General features: G+C 39.4%; 1 protein-coding gene across 1 annotated transcript in view; it reads left to right on the top strand.

The window, feature by feature from the left end:
* LOC103606270 (attractin-like) overlaps positions 1-16,918 on the top strand; it is a 93,909-nt gene that overhangs the window by 54,057 nt on the left and 22,934 nt on the right. The window contains exons 16-21 of the mRNA XM_008590879.1: positions 1,805-2,024; positions 2,770-2,955; positions 3,481-3,714; positions 10,656-10,793; positions 14,026-14,119; positions 15,958-16,010. Of these exons, the coding sequence (XP_008589101.1) occupies positions 1,805-2,024; positions 2,770-2,955; positions 3,481-3,714; positions 10,656-10,793; positions 14,026-14,119; positions 15,958-16,010 (925 nt within the window). The remainder of the gene's footprint in view (positions 1-1,804; positions 2,025-2,769; positions 2,956-3,480; positions 3,715-10,655; positions 10,794-14,025; positions 14,120-15,957; positions 16,011-16,918) is intronic.

Below are 16,918 nucleotides of genomic sequence, written 5' to 3'. Positions count from 1 at the left end.
TTGAACCCCCAAAATATAATCAATTATGAGTCAATAAAAATTAAAATTAAAAAAAAAAGATATTTTCTTTCTTTCCTTAAAAAAAAAAACATGTCAAAGGAAATTTAGAAAATACTAACAATAAAGATAAGAAAAATATTACTTATTGTTATAACTAAAAATAACTTCTTTCGGATATATTTATTTCTTCTACATCTTTTAATAGGCATGTATATTTTTTCCTCTGAAAAATGGAAATACATTGTACATTTTGTTTTGTAGCTACCAAAATTAGGAATATCTTTCATTTCTGAGCTAAATTTTATACTTTGAAATTTTTTATAATTTGAAAATTTTTTTAAATTGCATTGAGAAGAAGGAAATTTCAGGAGAGCAGATGACAGAGACTGTCCCAAGGGTTCATTGTCCTATTATTCCCTATAAAATCCAGTGCAACATAGGAGGAATAGATAAAGAAAATGTGATAGAGAGAGATATGATGGAATATTGTTCAGACTTAAAAAAGTGTGGGGAATCCTGTCATTTGGGGCAATATGAATAAACCTGGAGGACATTATGCTAACTGATACAAGACAGACACAGAGTGACAAATACTGCATGATCTCACTTATATGTGGAATCTAAAGAAGTCTAAGTAACTCATAGAAGCAGAGAGTAGAATGGTGGTTTCCAGGGGCCTAGGGGTTGGGGTGGGGAATGGAGAGATGTTGGTTAAAGGGTACAAAGTTTCAGTTAAACAGGATGAATAAGGTCTGGAGATCTAATGTACAGCATGGTGACTCTAGTCAATAATTCTGTATTGTACAAGGGTACTTCAAAAAGTTCATGGAAGATTCATATTATCTTTTAATTTTGTTTTCCACAAACTTTTAGAAGTACCCTTGTATACTTGAAATTTTCTAAGAGTAGATTTTAAATATTCTCCACACACACACACACACACACACATACAAACTTTTAGAAGTACCCTTGTATACTTGAAATTTTCTAAGAGTAGATTTTAAATATTCTTCACACACACACACACACACACACACACACATTCTGTATTGTACAAGGGTACTTCAAAAAGTTCATGGAAGATTCATATTATCTTTTAATTTTGTTTTCCACAAACTTTTAGAAGTACCCTTGTATACTTGAAATTTTCTAAGAGTAGATTTTAAATATTCTTCACACACACACACACACACACACACACACACACACACACAGTGGTAACTGTGATGTGATGGGTATGTTAATTGGCTTGTTTATGGTAATCGTTTCACAGTATATACATGTAAAAACATCATGTACACCTTAAATATATATAGTTTTTGTCAATTATTCCTCGGTAAAGCTGGGGGGGAAATTTCAGTACCAAGCAGTAACCCCCATGGCTAAGGATGGGAATCTTTAATCATCTGAACTGATCAGGACCCCAAAACAGGCTTAGTTAATAATGTGAGGATAGGTATATAGCAAATATTGGTAAGATGATTTTGTGTATGAATGGGCATTTAAACCAAGTTTGGGGGTGGCTGTCTTTTCATAGCTTTTGTCATAGGATGTAGAAATTTTGGAACTCAATTATTGCTTTGCTATTAATCTCTGAAATTTTTGATACATTATCTTTGAGTATATTTTTGTTCTTTGTAACATGGCCATATTGAAGAGATGATCTAATCTGTGATGGCTGAGTCAGGGTATAAGGAGGTTTTTCTGTATCTTTGGAGTATATTTAATTTAATAGTTTTTATCTAAAAGTGTGTTTTGGTCAAGACATTGGTTGTATTCATAGCTGTGTCTATTTTGTCCACAGTCCAAGCTCACCTTAACCCCATGGGTTGGCCTTCGGAAGATTAATGTGTCCTATTGGTGCTGGGAAGATATGTCCCCATTTACAAATAGTTTACTGCAGTGGATGCCATCTGAGCCCAGTGATGCTGGATTCTGTGGAATCTTGTCAGAACCCAGTACTCGGGGTTTGAAGGCTGCAACCTGCATCAACCCACTCAATGGTAGCGTCTGTGAAAGGCCTGGTAAGTACACGGGTGAATGAGGTGCTATGGGAAGTTTATTGAGAGAGAGACCATAGGAGGCTTAGTTAAGTACTGAGTTGTGTGAAACAGTCCTGAAAACAGATGGAGTATTGATTTTGAGCATATGAAGCAGAGTATAACCCCGAATTTTAAAAGTAGCAGGGAATAGTCTGTGGCTTGAGCCATAAGCAAAATAAAAAAAAACTGACACTAATCAAAAAACCTAATATTCTAATTAACAATGAGATTGATTGGTTTGCTGACCACAAAAAGTGTTAACACTTGCTCTTAAAGGCAAATTTCTTGGTGTGTGCAGACAAATACTGTGGAAGAAAACAAAAAAGGAAAATAAAAACAAAGAAAAGATTAGAAAAGCAAGCAAATCACTGCAGGGACATTGTTCAGAAAGAGAGTCAGTAGGGAGAAAGCTGATGAGAGGAGTTCTGTGACACGAGACAGGCCCAGGGCCAGCCTCTGCTGCACACAGTCAAGCCCAAGGCAAACTTTCTCCTCCTGCAGAGGGACTCACAAGCAATAGGTGGCACTGTGGGTTGTTTGGGGAGGCTGGACTCCAATTACATGATGTCCAGTTTTAGGAAGGTACTGTCAGTTGTCTGAGGAATACAGAGGCATAGAAGAGAATTTATAGCATCCTAGGAGTCAGCACCACAACCCACACTTGAAAAGTCTGACGTTAGCTGACATGGTGGGAACTCTAAGTATCTCTCTTGGGTTTAATTCCCAGCGAACCACAGTGCCAAGCAGTGCCGGACGCCGTGTGCCTTGAGGACAGCATGTGGAGAGTGCACCAGTGGCAGCTCCGAGTGCATGTGGTGCAGCAACATGAAGCAGTGTGTGGACTCCAATGCCTATGTGGCCTCTTTCCCTTTCGGCCAGTGTATGGAGTGGTATACAATGAGCAGCTGCCCCCGTAAGTAACAAAGTGAGCTCTAGGCATTCACAGGTGCCCTGTTTGTGGATGACAACTCTTGCCCTGGGGCCGTGCTCTCAGCCTCTGAACATTTTAGGGACAAGACCAGACTTGACCTTCTGCTCAACTCTCTCCTGCCTAATGAGAACCTTCATACAGAATCAAGTACAGTGACACAAATAAATCAATGTAGGATAGTTCACAGAGTACAGAAATAACTTGGCCAGCTTCAGGGTCATATGGTTCAATCCATGTAATGTCTCCATGTCTTAATCTCTTAATTTGTAAAATAAATATTTTCCAATAGATGACCTCTAAAGGCCCCTTCTGCCTCCAGCATTCTAGGATTGAGAGAAAAGGAAAGGAATCCCTAATATATGCTGGGCAAAAATATTGGGCTCTTTAAATTTATTATTTCATTTAAATGATCATGATAGAATAGTAATTTTGACTCACAGAAGTTAAATAGTCTATTAAGAAAAAGGTAATTTAAATACATGAATACAACTTGTTTTTTTTTTTTAGCTGAGAATTGTTCAGGCTACTGTACCTGTAGTCATTGCTTGGAGCAACCAGGCTGTGGCTGGTGTACTGATCCCAGCAATACTGGCAAAGGAAAATGCATAGAGGGCTCCTATAAAGGACCAGTGAAGATGCCTTCACAGGCCTCTACAGGAAATTTCTATCCGCAGCCTCTTCTCAATTCCAGCATGTGTCTGGAGGACAGCAGATACAACTGGTCTTTCATTCAATGTCCAGGTAAGATGTCTTGTCCAAATTCATGTGTTTTGCTACCTATTGCTTTTTTCTTTTTCTTTTTTTTCCCCAAGTCCAAAAACCATTCGATTCAATTTAAAGAAAATCTCTCATGAAGTCTTTTTTTTTTTTTCGTGTCTGGCAATGGATCGCAACCCTCAGTGTCGCGCCCACACCGGACTGGGACCGGCAACGGGATCGCAAACCTCTGTGCCGCGCCCGCACCTCGCTCAGCCAGTGAGCAGGAACCAGTCTGTATGTGGGATCCGAACCCTCGGCAGGAGCGCCGCCACGCTCCCAAGCGGCGCACTGTAGCAGTGCGCCACCGGGCCGGCCCTCTCATGAAGTCTTTTTTTTTTTTTTTTGTGTCTGGCAATGGATCGCAACCCTCAGTGTCGCGCCCACACCGGACTGGGACCGGCAACGGGATCGCAAACCTCTGTGCCGCGCCCGCACCTCGCTCAGCCAGTGAGCAGGAACCAGTCTGTATGTGGGATCCGAACCCTCGGCAGGAGCGCCGCCACGCTCCCAAGCGGCGCACTGTAGCAGTGCGCCACCGGGCCGGCCCTACAAGTACAACCTTGAAAGCCATGTTGTTTGTGTAGATTTCCTTTAAGAAAAAAATATAAGTAGCAGATCATTTTAGGAGAAATAGTTTCATGTGAAAAATATTTTTAATGTCAGTTAATGAAAATATTGAAAACTTCCACTGAGTTATTTTGCTAATCTTTGTTATAAAATAATATATGTTCATTATAAAAAATTAAATATTACACATGTATATAAAATAAAAACTGGCATTTTTTTTCTTATCTCCAGTTCTTCATGAAGGTAAAAACTTTTAACAGTTTGATACAGATACCTGCAGACATGCCAATTTATATTTTTTAAAATAAAAAGTATTATGCTATATACTATGCATATTATATATATTGTTCTACAGTTTGCTTTTTACTTTTTTTTTTGTCCTTTTTGTGACCGGCCACACCGCGCTCAGCCAGTGAGTGCATTGCACTGGCCGTCCTGTAGGATCCGAACCCGCGGCGGGAGTGCTACTGCGCTCCCAGTGCCGCACTGTCCCGAGTGCGCCACGGGCTTGGCCCATGCTTTTTACTTAAAAATACATCATGGTCATTGTTGGAAGAAGTTAAAAATAATATCTGCCAACCCAGAAATTCCCCTTCACAAATGTAGAAAAGAAAGAAAACAGGTTTATTATTGAATAAGCATTGAACCAGACTGTAGTACACATTGCAGGCAGCCCTCTAATGAGATTGCAAAGACAGAAATCTCACACTTTGGGCCGGCCCGTGGCTCACTTGGGAGAGTGCGGTGCTGATAACACCAAGGCCACGGGTTCGGATCCCACATAGGGATGGCCGGTTCGCTCACTGGCTGAGCGTGGTGCTGACAACACCAAGTCAAGGGTTGAGATCCCCTTACCGGTCATCTTTAAAAAAAAAAAAAAAAAAAAAAGAAATCTCACACTTTTAATAACCAAACATATACATGTTCTTAAGATAAACCATAACTTGTTCTCATAAGAAAGGATTTGACAGCACCATTTGCAATCCGTTCTTTCTTAGTTCATTCTAAAGTCAACTGGTAATTGGGGTAGCTACCTGTTTTAGTTAATTGCCTTTATCCCCCCCCCCCCAAAATAAAACTTTTTGTATCTTTATGGAAAACAGGTGGGGTTACAGCTTGGCACAGTGTACATAGGCTAAATTCCCAAGCTGTCTTCCTTGATGTTTATTACATTTTAAAGAGATGGCTCCTAGGCCCTTAAGAAAAACATCCCTGGATTGTAATGGTAGCGAGAGGCCTGTTTAGCTTTTAAAATGATTTGCATACATATCAAAGGAACAGAGGAAGGATTTATAAACACAAGGTGTTTTTTGTTTTGGGGTTTTTTTTTTTAATGAAATGCTCTAAGGAAAGGAAGAGGGAAAAGGGTCTCTTACCCTTTTGGCAAGGGGAAAAATTCAGTCCTTCTTTCTTCCTTCCTCTTTTCCATCCCCCTTTTTTTCCTTCCTCCTTCCCCGCCTCTCTTCCTTCCTCCCCTTAATTCTTCCTCCCTCCTTCCGTTCTTCTCTTCCCTCCTTTTCTTTCCTTCCTTTCTTTTTCTCCTCCTTCCTTCCTCCCCACCCCCTTTTTTCTCTCTTTCTTCCAATGGTAGGTGCAAGAAGGAATAGACCAGGAACTGGCCCAAAACCTGGACCTGGTTGGGGGTAGGGGTGGGATCCTGAGAAACCAACTCAAGGAAATCAGTCTTTGATTCAGACTTGAAGTGAATACTCGGAAATATGCCTGTGGGCTTCCAGAGCAGTTAGGAGAGGCTGGACAGGTGCAGACTCCCAAGAGATTAGTGGGTGAAAACTTGTCCGAGAGCCTGTCAGACAGTGCCATTGACTGTAGGGCTTTTTGTGAGGATTTCTTCTGTAAGGGAAAGACCGCTATAAACAAAGGTAAATGGCAAGAGACAGATTGGGAGAGGATACCTGCATTGTATATAACAACTGATTATCATCCGGAGTATGTAAACTCCTGCCTTCCAGAAAAACTCTAAATGTCAGCCCAACAGAAAAAGTGGGCAAGGGATGTAAAGAAGCCATTCTCATAAAAGAAAATAGAACAGGAAAAATCAAAATAATACGAGAGACCAGTTTATTGTCTACTAAAGTGAATTAAATTTTCTCTGTTCCCTTTTTTCCTCTCTAAGATTTTGAGGATCTACAATTCTACTTCTGATCTACTAGGAGTTAACTTTTTTTTAATGAACTATTTAAATCAGTGCTTTTCCATTAATGTCAAGAATATATCAGATGAAATGACAGCCCACAAAATGAGAGAAAATATTTGGAAATCATATATCTGATAAAAATCTAATGCCCAGAATATGTACCTCTTAAAACTCAACAATAAAAAGACAAATAACCCAAATAAGACATGAGTAAAGGACCTAAATAGACATAGCTCCAAAGAAGAAAAACAAATAGCCAATAAGCACATGAAAAGATGCTCAACATGGTATGTTATTAGAGAAATGCAAGTCAAAACCACAGTGAGGTACGATTTCACACCCACTGAAATGGCAATAATCAAAAAGACAGATAATAACAAGTGTGGACAAGGATGTGGAGAAATTGGAACCCTCATACATTGCTGGTAGGATTGTTAAATGGTGTAGCTACTTTGGAAATCAGTTTGGCACTTCCTCAAAAAATTAAACATAGAGTTATCATATGGCCCGGCAATTCCTCTCCTAGGAACATACACAAGAGAACTAAAAACACGTCACCCAAAGACGTGTATGTGAGTGCTCATAACAGAATTATTCATAAGCATAAGTGAAAAGAACTCAGGTATCTGTCAGCTTGTGAATGGATAAACAAAATGTGGTACATTCAATGTGGTATATTCATTGTTTGGCAATAAAAATGAATGAAGTACTGACATTCTACAAAATGGGTAACCTTCAAAAACATGCTATGTAAAAGAAGCCAAGTGCAAAAGATTACATATTGTGTGGTCCTCTTTATATGAAATGTTCAGAAAAGGCAAATATATAGAGACAGAAAGTAGATGATTAGTGGTTTCCTGGGGCTGGGAGTGGAAATGAGGACTAAACAGCATCAAGTTTTCCAAAGTAGCTGCACCATATTATGTTCTCACCAACAGTGTATGAAGGTTCAGATTTCTCCACATCCTCACCAACACTTGTTATTGTCTTTATTACAGATATTCTAGTGGATGAGAAATTGATCTCATTGTGGTTTTTTTCGTTTTTGTTTTTTGGCAGCTGGCCAGTACAGGGATCAAACCCTGGGCCATGGTGTTATCAGTACCACACTGTAACCAACTGATCTAAGAAGCCAGCCCCTTGTATTATGGTTTTGATTTGCATCTCCCTGATGACTAATGAAGTTGATCATCTTGTTAGCCATTTGTATATTTTCTTGGGAGAAATGTCTTCAAATTCTTTGCTCATTTTTAAATTGTGAATTTCTTGGGATTTTCTACATAACGAGATCATGTCATCTGTTAATAAAGACAGTTTTACTTATTCCTTTCCAATCTGGATACCTTTTTTTTTTTTTTTTAGGGCTAGTTGCTCTGGCTAGACACTCCAGTATAATGTTGAATGAAAGTGGTTGAAAGTGGACATCATTGTCTTGTTCCTTTTCTTAGGGGAAAAGAATTCAGTCTTTCTCTATTAAATATGACATTGGTTTAGCTTTTTCAGACATGCCCTTTGTCAGGTTGAGAAGTTACCTTCTATTAATAGTTTTTTGATCATGAATGGGTACTGGATCTTGTCAAGTGCTTTCTTATTGTCTATTGAGATGATCTTGTAGTTTTGTTCTTTATTCTGTTAACACTATATATTACATTAATTGATTTAAGGATGTTAAAACAAGCTGGCATTCTTTGGACAAAGCCCATTTGGTCATGATGTATAATCCTTTTTAATGCATTGTTGGATTCGACTTACCTAGTTGGGGATTTTGTGTCTGTATTCCTGAGGGATATAGATTTGTAGTTTTCTTTTTCTTGTGTTGACTGTCTGGCTTTGGTTCCTGGTAGTACTGGCCTCGTAGAATGAGTTGGGACGTATTCCTCCCTTCCCTAAGTACTGGAAGAGTTTGTAAAGGATTAGCATTAAGTCTTCTTTAAATGCTGATAGAATTCATCAGTAAAGCGATCTGGGCCTGGGCATTTCTTTGTGGGAACATTTTTAAAAATTCAATCTGTTTGCCTGTTATAGATTGATTCACATTTTCTGTTTCTGTTTAGCCAGTTTTGGTAATCTGGGTTTTTCTAGGAATTTGTATAATTCATCTGAGTTATCAAATTTGTTGGCATATAGATCAGAGTACTTTCTTGCAGATAACTTTTTATCCTTATGTATTTTCCTGTTTAATCTATTGAGAATTTTTTGTTTTGTCTCTAATCTGGTTTTATTTCTCCTTTTATATTTTGTAAGCGCTCTAACTATTGTGCGTGTTTTTTGCAGAACTTGCTTTCTTATTTTGTGGATGCAATAATTCAGCCCTCTTTGAATATGCTAAAATTAGTATTTTTCATTCTGTTTCTTGCATTAACCATTCTTTCAGGATTAGCTCTGCATGTTTATCCTGATGGTACTTGTAGTTTAAGAATTTTCTTATACTGGTGAATCTTCAAGTTTGATTTGTATTTATAACAGATGTATTGGCCAGTGTTTGGGTATACTGAGCTGTTGTGAAAGTGTGGTCTGATATCCTAAGGGAGAAGCACCAGCCTCAGGACTCCCCAGTTGTGATCTGCTTTGGCTGTTGAATGATTTGCACTCTTCCCTCATAGGAGGAAGAAAGGAACCGGGGACCCAGATGCCCAGATGCATTTGACATGTTCACGGTTGTGCCAAGTGCCTCTTCCCCTTGGATTAGTTATGGCAACCTAAAGATAGCTAGTGCGTTGCCCTGATTTTACTTTCTGACCCTAACCTCCCTTCCCCTGCCTCTCATACCCTACCCACCCCACCCAGAACTGTCCTTTCCCACTGCAGCCCCTAGACAGATGCCTCAGCCAGCTGGTGAGTAGGCACAGAGCAGGTTGTGTGCCACTTCCTGGAATCTGTCACTCTCCTGAGGCCTGCTCTGGCTCCCTGTCTCTGCTGGATTTTTCAGGTGTCAATTGATGAAGTACATCTAGTCACTTTGGCAGTTCCTTCCTTCTACATTAGGATACAGATGTCCCATTTTTCTGTTAGGTTCGACCCCATCAGCTTTTTAATTTCTAGAAATTGTTGAACACTTCAAAAGTATCTTTCAGTACTTCTGATAGTACCTTTTCCACTTATCCCACACTCTTGTTGATTTATGCTTGTTTTTACATTTCTTCTGAAGTTTCTATGGGATTTTGAAGGTGGAGAGAGAGAAGCGTTTCTCAGTCTTTTTATCTTGAACCAGAATACAAATTTTGGGGGTAAATGATTTTATTATTACATTTTGTATGTGTATTGTACTTTACCCTTTGCTGCATACAGTTGCTCATCAAACAGAAACAAAGTACATATGCCATACATCTTAAGTAATTTTGGTGCAGTTATTTTAAGTTTTACAGTTGTAGTCTGTATTAAACAACTCAAATACCTACAGGGATGGGGTAGATAACAGGTGGACAAACACTGATGCAAGGCTATGGAAAGTTGCCAAGATGGTGGAAAACCACATCACATTGATCAACCAAGACAAAGATTCTGCTTATGGTGGTGCAGGTTGTGCACTACATGAATGGCATTCCCCACCCCTACCTCCCCCTGCCCCCCGTGAGTTCTGCAGTGCACAGCCTGCATGGCTGTCCTGAGCAGTCCTAATAATCCCACTTCTGGAAATATTTATATATACAGATAGTTATTTTTCTAATAATGAAAAATTTAAAGCAAACTATTAGTATGTAGAGGAATGGTTAAATAACTTATGATTCATAGAAATCACTCTGCCATTTAAAGTTTTGTTTATGATAAATGAAATAATGTGGTAAAATAATTGTGATTTAAGTTAAGAAATCAAAATTGAGTATTAATATGAATGCAGCTCTGTAAAGCTGTATAGAAAAATACTGGAAAGAAAGATACCAAATATGAACAGTGGTCTCTAGGTGGTGAAATTGTATATGATTTTCCCCTCATTCTTATGTTTTTCAAATATACTATCATGAGCATAGATGGTTTTTTTATAGCAAATAAAAACAAAACTTACTTTTTAATATTGCTATGGACTTTCACCTTGCTGAGATGTATTTCTGATTTTCCTGGATTAGCTCTTTTTTGATATTTTGATCTTATTTCTTGAACTAGTTTTTAGAGGGCCAATTGAGATGATATTACATTTAGATGTCAAACTTACTCCAGTCAGTTCTGCCATGGGACAAGCTGCTTGAAATTCTTTTTCTTTCAGCTTGCCAGTGCAATGGCCACAGCAAATGCATCAATCAGAGTATCTGTGAGAAGTGTGAGAACCTGACCACAGGCAAGCACTGCGAGACCTGCATATCCGGCTTCTATGGTGATCCCACCAACGGAGGGAAATGTCAGCGTAAGTCAAATTGGCCAGGTTTACTGATTGCAAATAAGGTGGACACAATACTTCTATTTGACATAAATATCCAGGAGGGAAAAAGCCACTTTGTTTTGGATACTACATTTCTTATTAAGTCATACTTGTCATGAGTGCTGCTGGGCTGGCAGGGAGAGCTGAACAGTGAGGTGTCGGAGTAGCCAGTTAAAGCAGCAAGCCAAAATGAAAGAGTTAAGCCTTTAATCACATTTTGCCATAGGATAACAAGGGAACAGTGTGCTGTCTCTGGTCCGGTGGATATGAGAGACATAGGATCGTCTAATTGTGGACGAATTCTGAACTAAAGGTTCTGACAGTGAGAGTGTTATGGACCTGGAGGTCGTGGGGAGAGTGAAGGGTGGAACGTCCTGGGTCCTGAGTCAGAGTGGGAAAAGTGTCTTCAGGGTCTCCCCTCTTCCCCCCATAAGGAGGCCTCAGCAGAGACACCTGAAGAAGACCTCAGCCTAAAGCCTCAAATAAAGACACCCAAGCATGAAGGTGCCGGGCTAGGCAAGCATATTATATGAAGAACATGACTTGCTTGGGTGCCAGAGACTTTTACTGCAACTCCCTAAGAGACTGCAGGCACTTACCATGTAGAAGGCTGCTGCAGGGAGGGCAGCTTTCCCCCTGCAGCCTGCCAGGCAAAGCCCTTGTAATTGCCTAAGTTCAGGCTCGAAAAATCACACATAGGTTTTTAACCAGGAGACAGACTCCTTAATACTTCTAGTATATTTTTTTTTTCCTTTTTGTCTTTTTTCGTGTCCGGCAACGGACTGCAACCCTCAGTGTCGCGCCCGTACCGGACCGGGACCGGCAACGGGATCACAACCCTCGGTGCTGCGCCCGCCCCTCGCTCAGCCAGTGAGCGGGAACCGGTCTGTATGTGGGATCCGAACCCTCGGCGGGAGCGCCGCCGCACTCCCAAGCGGCGCACTGTAGCAGTGCGCCACTGGGCCGGCCCTACTTCTAGTATATTTTAATGATTTAAATAGTCCCATGTTTACCCATGCATGTCAAATAGAAGTCTGCAAACAATAGGGCATTTTACTGTTAGAACATAAATCATATTTTTATAAATGACCTACACCAATGAACTGATTTTTGATTTGTTCTAGTTTCCAACTGAAAAATATAATGAGTCCTCTAGTTGAAAGACCTTCCAAGTTCTGAGCAGGAAAAATAAGAAAGGAAATCTCTACCTACTTCCCAGATCCTGCCTCCAAACTCCTTAACATGGCCCTTCAGAATCTGATCCCAGACCAGCCAAGAGAGAGGTAGCATTCTAGCTATATGTCCCTTAACCTCTCTGGGGTTCAGTTTCCTCATCTGTAAAATGAGGATAGGGTGGTTGTTGAGGTTAAAGCAGTCAGAGCAATACATGACTTACAGTCAACCCTCAGTAGATATGAGCAATTATTATTACCCTTCCAATGTCATTTCCCGTTACTCTTAAATAAAATTTCTTGCTTGGATTAAAGGGTATTCAGTAAACATATTTTTCCCACTCCTTATGAATAGACTCCATCCATTGGATATTAATCAGAGTACCTAACATTTTTGTGTGTAAATGTGTTTTTGAGTGTAAAGGCATTGTGCTGACAGCCACTTAAGACATAGGCACTTTTATTCCCAAGATCAAGTAACCTGCCCAAGGTCTCAGCAAGATGTGGCCCAGCTGGGAACCACATGCAATACATGCTGACCTTAACTACTGGTTGTACCTCCAGGTGCCATCATCCCCATATCTGCAGCTACCATCTAGAAAAATTGGATTTTCCTCTGTGACATTATAAATGCCCCTACCTGGGTGGGCCTGAGTATGATTGTCCAGAACTTAGAGCTTGCTTTATTTTTCAGAGTCCCAATCCACAATAGAAAGCATGGTTTTTAAATACTGTGAGTGGTACCAAATCTTTAATGTTTTCCTCTTACAATTGTATAGTCCTTAGCTAAGGATAATAGCCACGACTTACTGACTGCATACTGTGTTTTTTTAATCATACACCTGTCATTCAATCTTCACAGCAGACCTATGTATCCCCATCAAATTATGGACAAGGAAACTGAAACTTAGAAAGATTAAGTAGCATGCCTAAGGTTAAGAGCTAAAGAAGAGCTAAGTGGAGGACACTCAATTCAAACACAGGCAAACTGACTTCAGGCCTTTACTTTTCACTGTTACACTGCATCCCCCACTCTGCCCTCATCAGAGCCAAGAGTTGAACACTCATGTTTCTGACTGCAGCGTCCATTCTGTCCATTTCTGCACTATTCTGTTTTACAGGTTTCTTTGGGTAATTTTTTTTCTCCACAGAATTTATTTTTAAAAGTGCACTTCTCTTTAGCCTAATGCCTTTGATTTAGTCACAGAAAAACAGAGTGTAAAGAGAGAGGGTATTGAGGAAAAAGACTTTCATTTATTTCAACTGGAACATAGAATTTATGATAGCTTGTACTGGTGTGTTGCATAAGAAAAGGTAGAGATGGGGGCTGGCTGGTTAGCTCAGTTGGTTAGAGTGTGGCACTGATAACACCAAGGTGCAGGGTTCAGTCCCTTTACTGGCCAGCCTCCAAAAACAGAAAAAAAGAAAGAAATGTGCTGAGATGGCCAGAGGAAGGAGATGGGAAGAGTTGTTTTCCTCAAAGGGGGAAGAGAAGGCAGGTCCTGAAGGGCCTCTGACATGCCGATCTTGCCATTAGAATCCCACTCCATTTCTGAGCCTTGGTGTGATTCAAAATGTGGCCATTGTGGAGAAGGCCCCTCAGCTGAGGCAGAGGGCACCCAGACCAGCCCCCACCCCCAGAGGGAAGTCGTCACTCAGAGCATCTCCACATGGGCAGGGACTGTCTGGGTCACCACACCCAGCACCTAGCATGCTAAAGATGTTTCATAAATATTTATTGAATGATTGAAAGAATTGTAATAGTGAAAAAGGGAGTCTGTTGAAGGATCAAAATAGGATGACAGTAGGAACCAGCACTCTCTTTCCTCCTATCCTCTGACTTTGGTTCCTTTAGCGTTGCCTTTACATTATTGGAGAGAAATCATTAGCTGAGAAATCATGACTCTTACCCATTAAATGCTCTGATTTTCATCTGTCTTTTCTATCGAACCCAATTCAGATAAAATTATTTGTTTGGGGAAAGTCTCTGTTAGTAGTAATCTTTTAAGCCAGATGTGACCTCCATTTCTTTTCCTTCTCCCCAGCATGCAAGTGCAATGGGCATGCATCGCTGTGCAACACCAACACGGGCAAGTGCTTCTGCACCACCAAGGGTGTCAAGGGGGACGAGTGCCAGCTGTGAGTACCATACTCCCTGCTCCACCAGGGATGGCCAGGGATCATGAAGCTGCCTCAGCCTTTCCCCAGGAGCCACCCACTTCCCTGTACTGGTTGCCATGTACTCTTAGGGGTCCCTGGAGTGACTACTTTGAAATGTTGTGCTTTTTATTTAAGACAGGTCAACCCCCAAACTGAGGAGGTCATCAGCTTAGCAGCCATTTCTTAATGGCTCTTTAATTCACATTTTTATGTTAGAGTGGTATGGACATTTTGTGGGTTGGTAATTTGGATTAGTTGTTTTAACTTCAGCAACGACTCAATTTTTGTCATGTCAGGAGAGTACACTCTCCTCCAAAGGATAGAGTTGGAAGAACTGGTGTTCTAGTGGCACTATTATTTGGTGTTTTGGTTGTCAGATAGTGGAGATGCCTTTAACACATCCCTCTCTGCTCTAGCATTTTCTTTGGTGAAAGAAATCTTCTGGGGGAGGGTTTGGAGTCCCCACCCATGAGGATGCAGACTCAGCACCAGGCAGACTTGGGATTTCAGACTTGGCTCTGCCTCCACTGGGCTCTTAAGGCAAATCACTGAACTGTGCCAAGCCGCATTTTCCTTTCTATCAATAGAGGGATTGACAGTAATTGTTTTAATGTCCTGGTGAGTTGAAATCAGAGATTGTTCCCCAATTAGCATGCACATCTGCTTCACTGGAAAACCTCATAAAACACATGCATCCAGGTTTACTTATTCTCTTAAGAAGATACTTAAGAGGGAAATGTTTAGTATCAAAACAGTGAAGTTGATACAAGCAGACACATCATTGGTAAACTTTGTTTTTCTTAAAGAATAGAAGTAATAATGCCACCAGTGATTAAGACATTGATTGATAGTGGTATTCAGCAGAGAATTGGTCTGTCTACATTTTATGGTTTATATCAACGTATATGTTTACTAGTTTCATGCTGCCCTAATGCCAATACATGAAGAAAATTCTAATCAAAGATTAAATTTAACTTTTGGATCCAAGGTTCCTTTAAAAAGAAAAATCAATGGAGCAAAATTAATCACTCTTGCCCTCAGTTAGGGGATACAACAAAGATATGAGGTGTAAGACTTTCAAGTCCGTTCAAGAGATTATAGATATAAGCGAGTGCTAATAATCACCTGGATGAAAGGACATAATATCCCTGTCTTACCTTACCTGGGGAAAGTGCTTCACCCAAGCCTTTTCCTCCTTTCCTCATAGTTCATAGCTGTTGTGCTTGCCTAAATGGCTTGTGAAGTGGGAAATGGTTTTGCTGATGCTTATAGATGACATCTATGGGGAAATTAATAATTCTTTTTGAGTGGAACTTCCCTCCCTCCCCCCAGACTGGTGAACACTTGTTCAGGGTTTTTCAGAAAAAAGTGATTCTCGGTATTTAATCTTCTCTGATTTCTGTTTAAAGAACAGGATCACTTTATCCGGGGGGAATAGGAAAAAGTGAGAAATGAATATTTGAAAAATGTTTTAACTGCACTTTTAGAAGAATATGTAGTCCACACAAAAGTGAAAATGTGTTTTTCATTATAATAAATAGGGTCTAGATTTATTACATTCGGATTTATCTCATGTGCCTTGGCAAATGTTTATCAACTGTTTTCATATAGTTGGTGGTGTGAACTGAAGGTCAATCAACTTTGAAAATTCATGCATATTCTCGTTAGTACACATGATCTGAGTAATGATGAAAAATGTCATTATAGTAACCCAAAAACCGTTTGTATTTTATGTAAAAGAATCTGCTTGATTTAAAAATGAATATAGATTTCATTTTAAATAACAGTAGAAAATAATCTTCATTTTTTCCCCCTAGATGTGAGGTAGAAAATCGATACCAGGGAAACCCTCTCAAAGGGACATGTTATTGTAAGTGTTTTTGTAATTCTTATTTTTAGAAACAAAGTAATTCAGTAAAACTTCATTGTTCTCTTTAACATGGTTTGAGAATGGTAAGTGTTAAAGGACTATAGCAACCACCCATGGAAGTGTTCTCTGACTTGATATGATTACATTCTAATAAATTTACTACGTTTATGGACGTTGTTGTAAGCTATTTTAATTGTGGTCATGTTTAAGTTAGTGTGTCCATAGCAGATAGAGGAGAGAGTACAGAGATACGCATCTCTGGCTTTTCTTGTTTGTGTTCTCTTGAAAACTTACTTCATTTTGCCGTTACTTGGTTGGGGTCATCATATTTTGAATTTCAGGATATAGATCAAAAACAGAATTCTAAAAATAGTTAAAGTTTTATCATTCTTTCTGGAACTGATTTGTGTTAACCACCTCTTTAGGAACTAATATATAAAATAAAATAATGATTACCTGAGAGTGAAAGGTGAATTTGGCAAGGTGACCAGGTTTTTATGGATAAGTGCTTTTTCTCCTATAGGGGAATCCACATGGTAGAGTAGATTATGGAACCAGAGAGAAAGGAGTTAATGTTATGGCATATCCACTGTAATTATATACCTGCTGTACTGGATTGAATAGCATCCCCTCAGAATTTATTTCCACCTGGAACCTTGTGAATGTGGCCTTATATATATAAAATTTCTAAAAGAAAACGGGAGAAAAACTTCTTTACATTGGGTAGGGAAAAGAGTTCTTAGACATGATTCTAAAAGCACAATTTATAAAAGAAAAAATGGATTGATGAGACTTAATCAAAATTTAAAACTTTTATTTTCAAAAAACACTGTTTAAAAATAAAAAAACAAGCCATAGACTATAGAAAATATTTGCAAATTACTTTTTTTTTTTTTTTTTTTTTTTTT

Source organism: Galeopterus variegatus, unplaced genomic scaffold (genome assembly GCF_000696425.1).
Source record: "Galeopterus variegatus unplaced genomic scaffold, G_variegatus-3.0.2 Scaffold6421, whole genome shotgun sequence".
NCBI lineage: Eukaryota > Metazoa > Chordata > Mammalia > Dermoptera > Cynocephalidae > Galeopterus > Galeopterus variegatus.
The sequence above is the reverse complement of the archived record's forward strand: the minus strand, read 5'-3'. Positions and strand labels throughout refer to the sequence as shown.